The 13,997-nt window shown below is 49.0% G+C and overlaps 1 protein-coding gene across 2 annotated transcripts in view; it reads left to right on the top strand.

The window, feature by feature from the left end:
• LOC140385861 (delayed-rectifier potassium channel regulatory subunit KCNS2-like) overlaps positions 1-7,628 on the top strand; it is a 69,464-nt gene extending 61,836 nt beyond the window's left edge. For both annotated transcript variants that reach the window (XM_072468461.1, XM_072468460.1), the window contains exon 2: positions 4,799-7,628. In XM_072468461.1, the coding sequence (XP_072324562.1) occupies positions 4,833-6,272 (1,440 nt within the window). In that variant the 5' untranslated portion in view covers positions 4,799-4,832 and the 3' untranslated portion in view covers positions 6,273-7,628. The remainder of the gene's footprint in view (positions 1-4,798) is intronic.
• Positions 7,629-13,997: the final 6,369 nt, after the last annotated feature.

The following is a 13,997-nucleotide window of genomic DNA, read 5'->3' as shown; positions in this document are numbered from 1 at the left end:
GGCAGCTAAACGTTCCAGGATTTAAATGTTTCAGGCGGGATAGAGGGGGATGTAAAAGGGGAGGCGGAGTTGCGCTACTGGTTCGGGAGAATATCACAGCTGTACTGCGCGAGGACACCTCAGAGGGCAGTGAGGCTATATGGGTAGAGATCAGGAATAAGAAGGGTGCAGTCACAATGTTGGGGGTTTACTACAGGCCTCCCAACAGCCAGCGGGAGATAGAGGAGCAGATAGGTAGACAGGTTTTGGAAAAGAGTAAAAACAACAGGGTTGTGGTGATGGGAGACTTCAAGTTCCCCAATATTGGCTGGGACTCACATAGTGCCAGGGGCTTAGACGGGGCGGAGTTTGTAAGGAGCATCCAGGAGGGCTTCTTACAGCAATATGTAGACAGTCCAACTAGGGAAGGGGTGGTACTGGACCTGGTATTGGGGAATGAGCCCGGCCAGGTGGTAGATGTTTCAGTAGGGGAGCATTTCGGTAACAGTGACCACAATTCAGTAAGTTTTAAAGTACTGGTGGACAAGGATAAGAGTGGTCCTAGGATGAATGTGCTAAATTGGGGGAAGGCTAATTATAACAATATTAGGCGGGAACTGAAGAACATAGATTGGGGGCGGATGTTTGAGGGCAAATCAACATCTGACATGTGGGAGGCTTTCAAGTGGCAGTTGAAAGGAATTCAGGACCGGCATGTTCCTGTGAGGAAGAAGGATAAATACGGCAATTTTCGGGAACCTTGGATGACGAGAGATATTGTAGGCCTCGTCAAAAAGAAAAAGGAGGCATTTGTCAGGGCTAAAAGGCTGGGAACAGACGAAGCCTGCGTGGAATATAAGGAAAGTAGGAAGGAACTTAACCAAGGAGTCAGGAGGGCTAGAAGCGGTCACGAAAAGTCATTGGCAAATAGGGTTAAGGAAAATCCCAAGGCTTTTTACACGTACATAAAATGCAAGAGGGTAGCCAGGGAAAGGGTTGGCCCACTGAAGGATAGGCAAGGGAATCTATGTGTGGAGCCAGAGGAAATGGGCAAGGTACTAAATGAATACTTTGCATCAGTATTCACCAAAGAGAAGAAATTGGTAGATGTTGAGTCTGGAGAAGGGTGTGTAGATAGCCTGGGTCACATTGAGATCCAAAAAGATGAGGTGTTGGGTGTCTTAAAAAATATTAAGGTAGATAAATCCCCAGGGCCTGATGGAATCTACCCCAGAATACTGAAGGAGGCTGGAGAGGAAATTGCTGAGGCCTTGACAGAAGTCTTTGGATCCTCGCTGTCTTCCGGGGATGTCCCGGAGGACTGGAGAATAGCCAATGTTGTTCCTCTGTTTAAGAAGGGTAGCAAGGATAATCCCGGGAACTACAGGTCGGTGAGCCTTACTTCAGTGGTAGGGAAATTACTGGAGAGAATTCTTCGAGACAGGATCTACTCCCATTTGGAAGCAAATGGACGTATTAGTGAGAGGCAGCACGGTTTTGTGAAGGGAAGGTCGTGTCTCACTAACTTGATAGAGTTTTTCGAGGAGGTCACAAAGATGATTGATGCAGGTAGGGCAGTGGATGTTGTCTATATGGACTTCAGTAAGGCCTTTGACAAGGTCCCTCATGGTAGACTAGTACAAAAGGTGAAGTCACACGGGATCAGGGGTGAGCTGGCAAGGTGGATACAGAACTGGCTAGGCCATAGAAGGCAGAGAGTAGCAATGGAAGGATGCTTTTCTAATTGGAGGGCTGTGACCAGTGGTGTTCCACAGGGATCAGTGCTGGGACCTTTGCTCTTTGTAGTATATATAAATGATTTGGAGGAAAATGTAACTGGTCTGATTAGTAAGTTTGCAGACGACACAAAGGTTGGTGGAATTGCGGATAGCGATGAGGACTGTCGGAGGATACAGCAGGATTTAGATTGTTTGGAGACTTGGGCGGAGAGATGGCAGATGGAGTTAAATCCGGACAAATGTGAGGTAATGCATTTTGGAAGGTCTAATGCAGGTAGGGAATATACAGTGAATGGTAGAACCCTCAAGAGTATTGAAAGTCAGAGAGATCTAGGAGTACAGGTCCACAGATCACTGAAAGGGGCTACACAGGTGGAGAAGGTAGTCAAGAAGGCATACTGCATGCTTGCCTTCATTGGCCGGGGCATTGAGTATAAGAATTGGCAAGTCATGTTGCAGCTGTATAGAACCTTAGTTAGGCCACACTTGGAGTATAGTGTTCAATTCTGGTCGCCACACTACCAGAAGGATGTGGAGGCTTTAGAGAGGGTGCAGAAGAGATTTACCAGAATGTTGCCTGGTATGGGGGGCATTAGCTATGAGGAGCGGTTGAATAAACTCGGTTTGTTCTCACTGGAACGAAGGAGGTTGAGGGGAGACCTGATAGAGGTATACAAAATTATGAGGGGCATAGACAGAGTGGATAGTCAGAGGCTTTTCCCCAGGGTAGAGGGGTCAATTACTAGGGGGCATAGGTTTAAGGTAAGAGGGGCAAGATTTAGAGTAGATGTACGAGGCAAGTTTTTTACGCAGAGGGTAGTGGGTGCCTGGAACTCGCTACCGGAGGAGGTGGTGGAAGCAGGGACGATAGTGACATTTAAGGGGCATCTTGACAAATACATGAATAGGATGGGAATAGAGGGATACGGACCCAGGAAGTGTAGAAGATTGTAGTTTAGTCGGGCAGCATGGTCGGCACGGGCTTGGAGGGCCGAAGGGCCTGTTCCTGTGCTGTACATTTCTTTGTTCTTTGTTCTTTGAGAGTGTGTGTGAGAGAGAGGGTATGAGAGTGTGTGTGAGAGAGAGGGAATGACGGTGTGTGTGAGAGAGGGAATGAGAGTGTGTGTGAGAGAGAGGGAATGAGGGTGTGTGTGAGAGAGGGAATGAGAGTGTGCGAGAGAGAGGGAATGAGAGTGTGTGTGTGAGAGAGGCAATGAGAGTGTGTGTGAGAGAGGGAATGAGAGTGTGTGTGAGAGAGAGGGAAAGAGTGTGTGTGAGAGAGAGGGAATGAGTGTGTGTGAGAGAGAGGGAATGAGAGTGTGTGTGAGAGAGGGAATGAGAGAGTGTGTGAGAGAGGGAATGAGAGTGTGCGTGGGAGAGGGAATGAGGGTGTGTGTGAGAGAGGGAATGAGAGTGTGTGTGAGAGAGAGGGAATGAGGGTGTGTGTGAGAGAGGGAATGACGGTGTGTGAGAGAGGGAATGAGAGTGTGTGAGAGAGAGGGAATGAGCGTGTGTGTGAGAGAGAGCGAATGAGAGTGTGTGTGAAGGAGTATATGAGGGAGTGAGAGGGCGTATATATATATAGAGAGAGAGGGGGTATTTGTGGGAGAGAGGGGGTTACAGGTGGGAGAGAGAGGGTGCATATGAGAGAGAGGGTGCACATTAGAGAGAGGGGGTATATGTGGGAGAGAGAGGGGGTACAGGTGGGAGACAGAGGGTGTATATGTGTGAGAGGGGGGTATATGAGAGAGAGGGGAGAATGAGAGGGAAATAGAGTGGCAGTGAAACAGAAAGTGTGAGTGTGTGAGTGAGGAAATGGGGGAGTGAGAGAGAGAGGGAATGAGTGAAAGAGAAAGAGCTCCCCTTGGTTTGAACCCGGAGTCTATCACCCCTTCTGGGTGATTTCCCCTTCCCCCAAACGTCCCACCAACTCTCACCCCATCCATCAATTCTTTACCCCTTTCCTGTTGCCCCGGCCTGCCCATCAACAGATGCAGGAAACCCACATCACATCAAAGATTAAAACATCTCTGAGTTATACTGACCCCCCCCCCCGCACTGACCCTCCCCCTGCACTGTCACCCCCCTGCACTGACCCCCCCCCCGCACTGACCCCCACCTGCACTGACCCCCCCCTGCACTGACCCCCCCCCCGCACTGACACCACCCTGCACTGACACCCCCCTGCACTGACCCCCCCTGCACTGACCCCCCCCTGCACTGACCCCCCCCCCGCACTGACACCCCCCTGCACTGACACCCCCCTGCACTGACCCCCCCCTGCACTGACCCCCCCCTGCACTGACCCCCCCTGCACTGACCCCCCCTGCACTGACCCCCCCTGCACTGACCCCCCCTACACTGACCCCCCCTGCACTGACCCCCCTGCACTGACCCCCCCTGCACTGACCCCCCCCGCACTGCCCCCCCTGCACTCACCCCCCCTGCACTGACCCTCCCTGCACTGACCCTCCCTGCACTGACCCCCCCTGCACTGACCCCCCTGCACTGACCCCCCCTCACTGACCCCCCCTGCACTGACCCCCCCTGCACTGACCCCCCCTGCACTGACCCCCCTGCACTGACCCCCCCTGCACTGACCCCCCCTGCACTGACCCCCCCTGCACTGACCCCCCCCTGCACTAACCCCCCTCTGCACTGACCCCCCCCCGCACTGACCCCCCCTGCACTGACCCCCCCGCACTGACCCCCCTCTGCACTGACCCCCCCTGCACTGACCCCCCCTGCACTGACCCCCCCCTGCACTGACCCCCCCCTGCACTGACCCCCCCCTGCACTGACCCCCCCCCCCGCACTGACCCCCCTCTGCACTGATCCCCCCCTGCACTTACCCCCCCCTGCACTGCACCTTCCCCCCTCCACCCCTACACTGCACTCTCCCCCCCAGCCCCCACCCCAGGACAGCACCCCCCATCCCAGGCTGCAAGTGCACACCCCCAGCAGCACCCCCCCCCCATTCCCAACACCCCTGGGTGCACTGCCCCTCAGCCCACCACCCCTCCCAATGGCACCAGTTCTGGTACTATGTTAAATTTGACTGTATTCCTCCTCTATTACAGGGAGGTGCTCTCCGCTCCGGGCCTCGCTCCCAGTATGACTGGTCCAGCGCAAGAGGTTCAATCCGGTGAGCAGGGGGAGGAGGTAATGGGTGATGGTGAGATCAGTGTCAATGTCGGGGGTTTGAAGAGGCGGTTGAGGTACCAAACCCTGTCCAGGTTTCCCGAAACCCGGCTGGCGAAGCTGCTGATGTGCCACACGGCCGAGTCGATCCTCCAGCTCTGCGATGACTATGACGACCGGGAGAAGGAGTTTTACTTCGACAGGAACCCCAGCCTCTTCCCTCACATCCTTAACTTCTACCAGACGGGCAGGCTCCAGGCCGTAGGCAGGCTTTGCATCTTCTCCTTCAGCCAGGAGATCGAGTACTGGGGCATCAGCCAGTTCTCCATCGAGCCCCCCAGCTCCGGGGCCACTTTCCAGGCCGCAGGAGATCAGGACGAGGGTGAGGACACAGCCAGTGACCAGGGCAGCACCACCTCCTCGTTTGACGAGGTCTTAACCTTCTACAAGGATGCCTCAAAGTACGACAGCCAGGTCTTGGGCAACTGCCGGAGACGTCTTTGGTTGATGTCAGAAAACCCAGGTTACAACATTGCGAGTAGATGTTACAGCGCCCTGTCTATCATGATGGTTTTAGGTTCCATTGCCATCATGTGTTTGAACAGTATGGCTGAATTCCAGCTGGTGGACAGTGAGGGGAACAGCAGAGACGATCCCCACTTTGAGACTGCAGAACACTTTTGCATTGCCTGGTTTACTTTCGAGCTCCTGGCCAGATTGCTGGTGTCCCCGAGCTTGAGGCACTTCTTCAAGCGGCCCTTAAACCTCATCGACCTGATGTCCTTTCTGCCTTTTTACTTGACCCTGCTGGTGAACCTGGCCATGGACAGCAGTCCCGCCTTGGTCAACCTGGGCCGCGTGGTGCAGGTGCTCCGGCTGATGAGGATCTTCCGCGTCCTCAAACTGGCTCGCCACTCCACAGGGCTGAGGTCGTTGGGAGCCACCCTGAAGCACAGCTACAGAGAGGTGGGACTGCTCTTGCTGTACCTCTCAGTCGGGGTGTCCGTCTTCTCAGTTGTGGTCTACACCATCGAGAAAGAAGAAAATTCTGGTCTGGCCACGATCCCCTCTTGCTGGTGGTGGGCCACTGTCAGTATGACCACGGTGGGCTACGGGGACGTGGTACCCATTAGTATCGGGGGCAAATTAACAGCCTCTGCCTGCATTCTCGCTGGAATCCTGGTGGTCGTGCTCCCCATCACCCTCATCTTCAACAAATTCTCGCACTTCTACCGGCGTCAGAAGAACCTCGAGAACGCCATGAGGAGCTGTGAATTTGACGAGCGTCTGGCTGAACTACCCTTGCTTAATCTTCGTGACTACTACGCCGGTAGAATGAAGTCGCTGATGGCCAGTCTGAATAACATGAACAGAGGTACACCGAGCGAACACAGTGTGAACTCGGTACATTGAAACACGGCCTGGAGTGTCGAGTGGATTGTAAATATACACAGCACTTCCCAAGATAACAATATCCAGCATAATGAGCAATCACAAATCAAATACTGCATTTAATACACAACCAGAACCAGTACCCTCAGCCCAAACTATTCCCAACAGTAAAGACAGCTGTCATAGACAGTAGCAAAAACCTGCATTTATGTGGCACCTTTAATGAAGTACAACGTTTCACAGGAACGCTATGAGTCAAGCTTTGACTCATATTAAGCCACAAAAGGAGATAATTCGTGGAGAAGAATGAAAACATGGTGAAAAAGAGGGAGGTTTAAAGGATCATCCTAATGGAGGAACGTGAGGCAGAGAGACGGAGAGGTTCAGGGTTTACTTTTGTTCCTACGTTTACCCCTACTGAAACTACTCATTACAATTACAACCCCATTTACTTTTGAGATTCTATTTTCACTCTGCTGTATTGCGACGCAGAAAGTTAGAGGTGATCTGACCACTTCATGCACTGAAAATCACTCCCCAGACAATAATGGAGTACTCATTACAACACATAATTTTATAAATAAGTCTGATGTGACTCATGTACATTCAACATGCCCAAAGAGTAGCTCCCCGCTCTTCTTTCAAATAATGTCGTGGGATCTTCTATGCCCACTCGAGTGAGCTGACAGCACCTTGGTTTGATGTCCCATCCAAAGGACAGCACCGTATTAGGGCCAGAGCAGCAGCCAAGATTGTTGCGCTCGAGTCTCTGGAGTGGGACTTGAACCGGCAACCTCTGACTGGAAGGGCCGAATGGCCTCATCCTGTGCTTTAACCATTCTACGATCCAATGATTCCAAGGGCAAAAGTGCTGCTACCCCACTGAGGCACACTTGGGAAAGGGAATTCTTCACACTGTCATGTTCTAAAATGTACAGCAGAGTCAATGTGTGCTGCTGGAAGTACGCTGTAAAAATGTCTTAACTGCAGAAATGCTTAAAGGACTGCGCTTTAATAGAGAAAAAAAATAACCTTTACTCATTCATCACGAGGAAATCAGCCTCACTCTGTCAAACCGAGGATGGGTTTATTATTACCCATGAAGGCTGTAAATTCTAAACTAATATTTGTCGCTGCTTTTGTTGTGCAGTTTGTTATATTAGTAAGTGTGGAAAAATGTGCATGTCAAACTTTGACCTTTAAACTGCATGAACTGCCTGGAAGGTGTGGTATTGAAAATGCCATCCTTGCTGCTAATATTATATCCAAACGATAGACTACGAATCTTTTGAAACAGCTGTCTAGGACTTTTCACCACACATCACAGACAAATCTGGTCTTCCACAGGAATTGTAATAAAGAATGCAATGATCAAAATCCACGGTGATTCATCTGCCCCTGCTTTTCGTACACTTCTTCTGTTTTGAAGTTAATTCTTGAACAAAAAAGTCAGGCGTATTTAGTTGAGGAGAGGGCTAACTTCCCCTAATGGGGAATATATTTGGTGTTGTTAGAAAGCTGCACAAACTAGAAGGTCACATTCTCCATGTGCGTCCCCAGCTGAACCCAAAAGGCTGTTAATAATGCACACTATAATCAGAAGACGCAAAAACAATTCACTCGAATTACACAAGAAAGGAGAGGTTACATTTATCAGAGGGCAGGCAGGAACATGGAGTTGAGGTCCCAATCAGATCAGCCATGGCCTTATTGAATGGTGGAACAGGCTCGAGCGGCCGAGTGGCCGACTCCTGCTCCTGATTTGTATGTTCGTACCTTCATTCGTAAGTTGGGATTCTTTTATCTAGAAAAGAGAAGACGGAGGATTGACCTAACAGAGGTGTTTAAGATTATGAAAGGTTTGAATAGTTTGGATGTAGAATGCATTTTCCATTTGCAGGCAACACCAGCACTAGGGGACATGAATACACAATTGTCACTGATACATCCAACCGGGAATTCAGGAGAAACTTCTTCACGAAGATAGGGGGTAAGAATGTGGAACTCGCTACCACAACGAGCGCGAGAGGTGGACATATTGCAGTGTTAATGTAAGCCTACTTGTGACAATAAAGATTATTATAAGATTATTATTATAACATGGCTGAATGTCTGAGCAAGCTGGATTAACAGCCAGGAAGCAACAGAAGGATATAGTGATGGGGTCAGACAGAGAAGCGTGGGAGGAGGTTCATGGGGAGTGTTAATGCCAGCCTGGGCTAGCTGGGCCGAATGGCCTGTTTCAATACTGTAAATACTTTGTAAGACCTCTACATTTTGGCGGGAAATCACACCTGGCTTTGACTCAATCATACAATAATAATAATCTTTATTATTATCACAAGTAGGCTTGCATTAACGCTGCAATGAAGTTACTGTGAAAATCCCCTCGTCGCCACATTTTGGCACCTGTCGGGTACACAGAAGGAGAATTCAGAATGTGCAATTTATCTAACAAGCACGTCTTTCGGGACTTGTGGTTGGAAACCGGAGCACCCGGAGGAAACACACACAGACACTGGGAGAACGTGCAGACTCCGCACAGACAGTGACCCAAGCCGGGAATTGAACCCGGGACCCTGGAACTGTGAAGCAACAGTGCTAACCACTGTGCTACTGTGCCACATGTATAAATGTTATAATTAAGAAAGAATGTGATTTTTCCCATAATTCAATACATTCCCAATATTCACTGCCTCGGAACTCACAGAAAGAAACCTCACAAATTGCGGGCCATCATGTTGTTGTGAGAGTGATTAGACTGAAATGGACAAGTTTACTTTGCCTCTCTGAATCAATGGATGGGAGCCGGAGGGTGAGAGCCAGAGGGTCGGTGCAGGCTCGATGGGCCGAATGGCCTCCTTCTGCACTGTCGGGATGCTATGACAGAAAGATGTAATTTTGTTTTCTTCATTCTTTCATGGGATGGCAAGGCCAACATTTATCGTCCATCCCGAACTGCCCTTTAACTGAGCGACTTTGTTAATCAATGTCAAGGGGCAGTTAAGAGTCAACCACATCACATGTCCGGCTTCACCTGTAGGCCAGACCGGGTTAGGGCGGCATAGGAATTTGTGAACCAGATGGGATTTTACAACAATGGTGGCCATTGACGAGACCAGCCTTTCCAATTCCAGATTTGAATAATTGACTTTGTATTCCGCCAAGTGCCATGGTGGGACTTGAACCCCCCACCGCCAGGGTACTATTCTGGGCCTCTGGATTACTAGTCCAGTGATATTACCACCGGGCGACCGCCTCCCTCTTTACACAAAGCCAACAGCCCGTCTCCATCGCAAAGTTTAAATTTCTGCATTTCAGCCCACGTCTGAACCTCGTCTTCCGTTACTTGGACTTAAATGTCAGAGAGAGCCATTAGCATCAGCATTATTTTGACAGAAGTGTTTGGGTTGATATATTTGTCAGTATTTGTGTGCGATCAACTGTCATTCAAAAGAACAGGAAATGTTTGTTTGGATGAAATCAAATGGTAAAAGCAAAAATCACATCAATCATCCCCACGTGTCCTCATCCCCTTTTAAGATAGCGAAATTAAACGGAACACACTTGGGGATATGATATGACGGGCAAACGCAACAATCGCAAGAATGCCTGCGAGCATAATAAAGCAATTATCCATTTTAATAAGATACAGCCCCGGGGACGACCTGACAATCGTTTGGAAAAGTTGGGACATGCTCCACACATGAGCACATTCCTTTTGCAAAAGGCGCTTTTATTCAGACATGCTCCACACATGATAAATTCTCAATGATCTAATTAGGTCACAGCAGCAGATAATGTAATTTTTTTGTAATATTTATCAGTAGCATTAATACGCATGAAAAGCATGTTTTACATATTAATGGAAAGTAAATATTAATATAGAACATAGAACATCTTCTGCTTCCCTTCAGAACAATAATCAGATTCAAATGGTCCATAAAATTTACAGGGCAGGAGCAGGCCATTTGGCCCTCGCTACTGGCCCATGCTGCTGTTTATATTCCCATGAGCCTTCCTCCACCTACCGCAGCGAATAGAAACATCACTTTCTTTCTCCCTCATGCATTTGCCTGGCTCACCCATCTACACTATTAGCCTTCACTGCTTTACATGACAGGTAATTCCACATTCTCACTGGTCCCTGGGTAAAGACGTTCCTCCTGAATTCCCTCTTGGATTAATTAGTGACTATAACTTTTATAGCCCCTAGATGTTGGACTCCTTCACAAGTGGAAACATCAAAGAAGTATGTAGATTAGGCTCACTCGCCAGGTCCTCCAGGGACTGGCACTCTCAAAACGCACTGACCCCCCCCCCCCCCCCCCCACTTAGAATAAATCCTTCTGACTCTGAGGACAGAATTGCTGGGTGTTCCACTAGAAGGTGGGCTGAAGTGTGATTGAGAGACTGTAGCGCGCAATGACTTACGCGAGACGAGAAGTGATGAAGTCGATCTCGGCTTTATTAAGCGAGATTTGTCCCCAGCAGCTCAGCAACAGAATGAGGCTGCGGGGAGAAGCTCGAGCTCTTATACTCCGCCTTCAGGGCGGAGCCAGAAGTCAGCAGATCCAACCAGGACCCGGGACCTGTCAGCCAATAGCCTCTCGGCTTCACAGGTACCACATTACCCCTAATACATACCACCACAGAGACTTTGAGCGTAAACTCGCAGGAGATCTGACAGAAAAAGGCCGCTGACTGGTAAGTTACTGTGTTTCCCAGTGCTGTTTTTGACAACCACAATAACACTTTTATTTCATCCATTGTGAATGTGTTGGATTAACTTGACCATTGTTTTGGGATCATGGTCATGGCAAAGAAGTAGACCATTTGGTCATGCCAGCTCTCTACCAGAGCAACTGAAGTAGACCCACCCCCACAACCTTTCCCCGCACCCCAAAACATTTTGGCTCTTCAGGTGCCTATCCAGTTATCTTTTGAAGCTACAATTTAATGTCTCCGAAATCCCCTCAGGCCTTTCTGATCATCGCCGCTTCCTGAGTAATCGCCTTTTTAAAATGTATTTACGGGATGTGGACGAGGCCAGTCTTTATTGTCCATCCCGAGTTGCCCTTTAGAAGGTGGTGGTGAGCTGCCTTCTTGAACCGCTGCAGTGGTTCGTTAGGGGTGGTGGTAGCATAGTGGTATTGTCACTGAACAATACGGCAGATGGTGGAATTTGAATTCAATAAAAATCTGGAATTAGAAGTTTAATGATGACCATGAAACCATTGTCGATCGTCGGAAAAACCCATCTCGTTCACTAATGTCCTTTCGGGAAGGAAATCTGCCATCCTTACCCGGCCAGACCCACATGTGACTCCAGACCCACAGCAATGTGGTTGACTCTTAACTGCCCCTTAAGGGCAATTAGGAATGGGCAATAAATGCTGGCACATGAACGAATTTTAAAAAATCCCTAAGATGTGGATGCGCCCACTGTGCTGTTAGGGAGGGAGTTCCAGGATTTTGTCCCAGCGACAGTGAAGGAGCGGCGATATATTTCGAAGTCAGTGCGGTGAGTGGCTTGGCTGGGAACCTACAGGTGGTGGGGCTCCCAGGTGTCTTCTGCTCTTGTCCTTCTCGATGGTAGTGGTCGTGGGTGCTGCCTCAGGATACCGTATATCTGTATCCTCTTGAGTATACAGATATATCCCTGAAGAGTTTCTCCTATCTACTCTCTCTTGACCCATCATGATTTTGAACACCTGTATCAAGTCTCCTCTTAACCTACTCTTCCTGAAGGAGCACAACCCAGTTTCTTCAATTTATCCACCCCAAATCATTTATGTACTCTCTGTAATGCCTTCACTCACACTTCTTCTTGCAGCTTCTCCCACTTTACTTGTGGTGACCACACTGCTAGTTCCATCTCCTCTCCTCCTCCTCCTGTCAGTCACCCCTTTTCCATCCAATCCCTGCTGTGTTTAAGTCTCTCACCACCACATTTTTCCATCTGGTCTTCGGCCTTCCTCTTCCTGGCAGTCCCATGTCCATCACTCACCTCACCGCATGTCCTTCCTCTCTCCAAAACAATGACCATGCCTGTATATTCGCTGACCCCCCTAATGTACTGGCTCCTGATTTTGTCCTTGCTCCACACATCCATCTCAGCTTCCACGTCTCCAGTTTGGACCCCGTTGTTGTCCTTCTCGGCTTGATGCTGTGTAAGTTTCTGCAGTGTGTAACAAGGCCACGCTCACCAGCCGGAATCGAACCCGGGTCCCTGGCGCTGTGAGGTAGCAGTGCTAACCACTACCACCAGTTGAAACTGAGCCAGTGTTTTCAAAAGGATCATCATAATCTCCTCGCTGTTATCCTCTCTGTTTCAATCTATAAAGCCCAGGGTCTTGTGTGCCTTTTTCGCTGATTTCTCAGCCTGCCTTCAATGATTTGGGCAGATATACCCGCTATACTCACCCGTCGCTCAGCCAACTTCGTATCCATGCTGCCACTGCCCCTTTATTCACCAGGCTTCAGCTTTGCTGATATATATGGCACTTTATCAAACACATTTTTGAATTGAGGTACTCTACATTAATCGCATTACCCACCATCCGCCCTGTCTGTTACCTCATCAAAAGCTAAATCAGGTTAGTTAAACACGATTTTCCCTTTCAGAAATCTGTGTTGCCGCTCCCTAATTAATTCACCCTTATCTGAATGACTGTTAGTTTTCTTCCAAATTATCGTCTCTAAAAGCTTTCTGACCACAGCGATTAAACTGACTGGTCTGTAGTTGCTGCGTTTACCCTTACACACGTTATTGAATACGGGGCGGGTTAACATTTTAAAATCTCCAGTACCATCACCTTATCCAAAGACGATCGGAAGTTGATAGCCAGTGCTTCCCCAGTTTCAACCCTCATTATCCTTGGATGCATCCCGTCTGGTCCTAGGGACTTATCATGTTTAAACTGTATGTAAAACATGTTTCATATATAATCTTACCTGTTCTATAATAATTATAAACCACAACTATGATTTCTAAAGCGTCTTTGATATGGATAAAATATCTCAAGGCCAAGAATGCCAACTAGAGGTGTTATCGGATTAAAAACATGATGGCTTCAATCCAGAAAGGGAGGCAGCCAACATTTCATCGCACCAACTCACTGTACCCAGAAAATGTGCAGTTACTCCGGAGAGAGATCGCAGGTGCAATTTTACTTCCCTTACCTCCCATTTGCATTCATGAAATGGGACGGTGGCAGGTTTAAAAAGAACAGATGTCTTCTTCTCCTCTCACCCCACCCCTCCACAAACCCCTCCACCCAACCCGTGAAGCTTAATTTACATTTCACCTGATTTCCAAGGGAATTTCCACACTTGGAGTTAGAACCTTAGTGAGGCCACACTTGGAATATAGTGTTCAATTCTGGTCGCCACACTACCAGAAGGATGTGGAGGCTTTAGAGAGGGTGCAGGATGTTGCCTGGTATGGAGGGCATTAGCTATGAGGAGCAGTTGAACAAACTCGGTTTGTTCTCACTGGAACGACAGAGGTTGAGGGGCGACCTGATAGAGGCCTACAAAATTATGAGGGGCATAGACAGAGTGGATAGTCAGAGGCTTTTCCCCAGGGTAGAGGGGTCAATTACTAGGGGGCATAGGTTTAAGGTGCGAGGGGCAAGGTTTAGAGGAGATGTACGAGGCAAGTTTTTTACACAGAGGGTAGTGGGTGCCTGGAACTCGCTGCCAGAGGAGGTGGTGGAAGCAGGGACGATAGTGACATTTAAG

Source organism: Scyliorhinus torazame, chromosome 11 (assembly GCF_047496885.1).
Source record: "Scyliorhinus torazame isolate Kashiwa2021f chromosome 11, sScyTor2.1, whole genome shotgun sequence".
In the NCBI taxonomy this organism is placed as follows: domain Eukaryota; kingdom Metazoa; phylum Chordata; class Chondrichthyes; order Carcharhiniformes; family Scyliorhinidae; genus Scyliorhinus; species Scyliorhinus torazame.
Note: the sequence above shows the minus strand (reverse complement) of the source record. Positions and strands in the feature narration are given on the sequence as shown.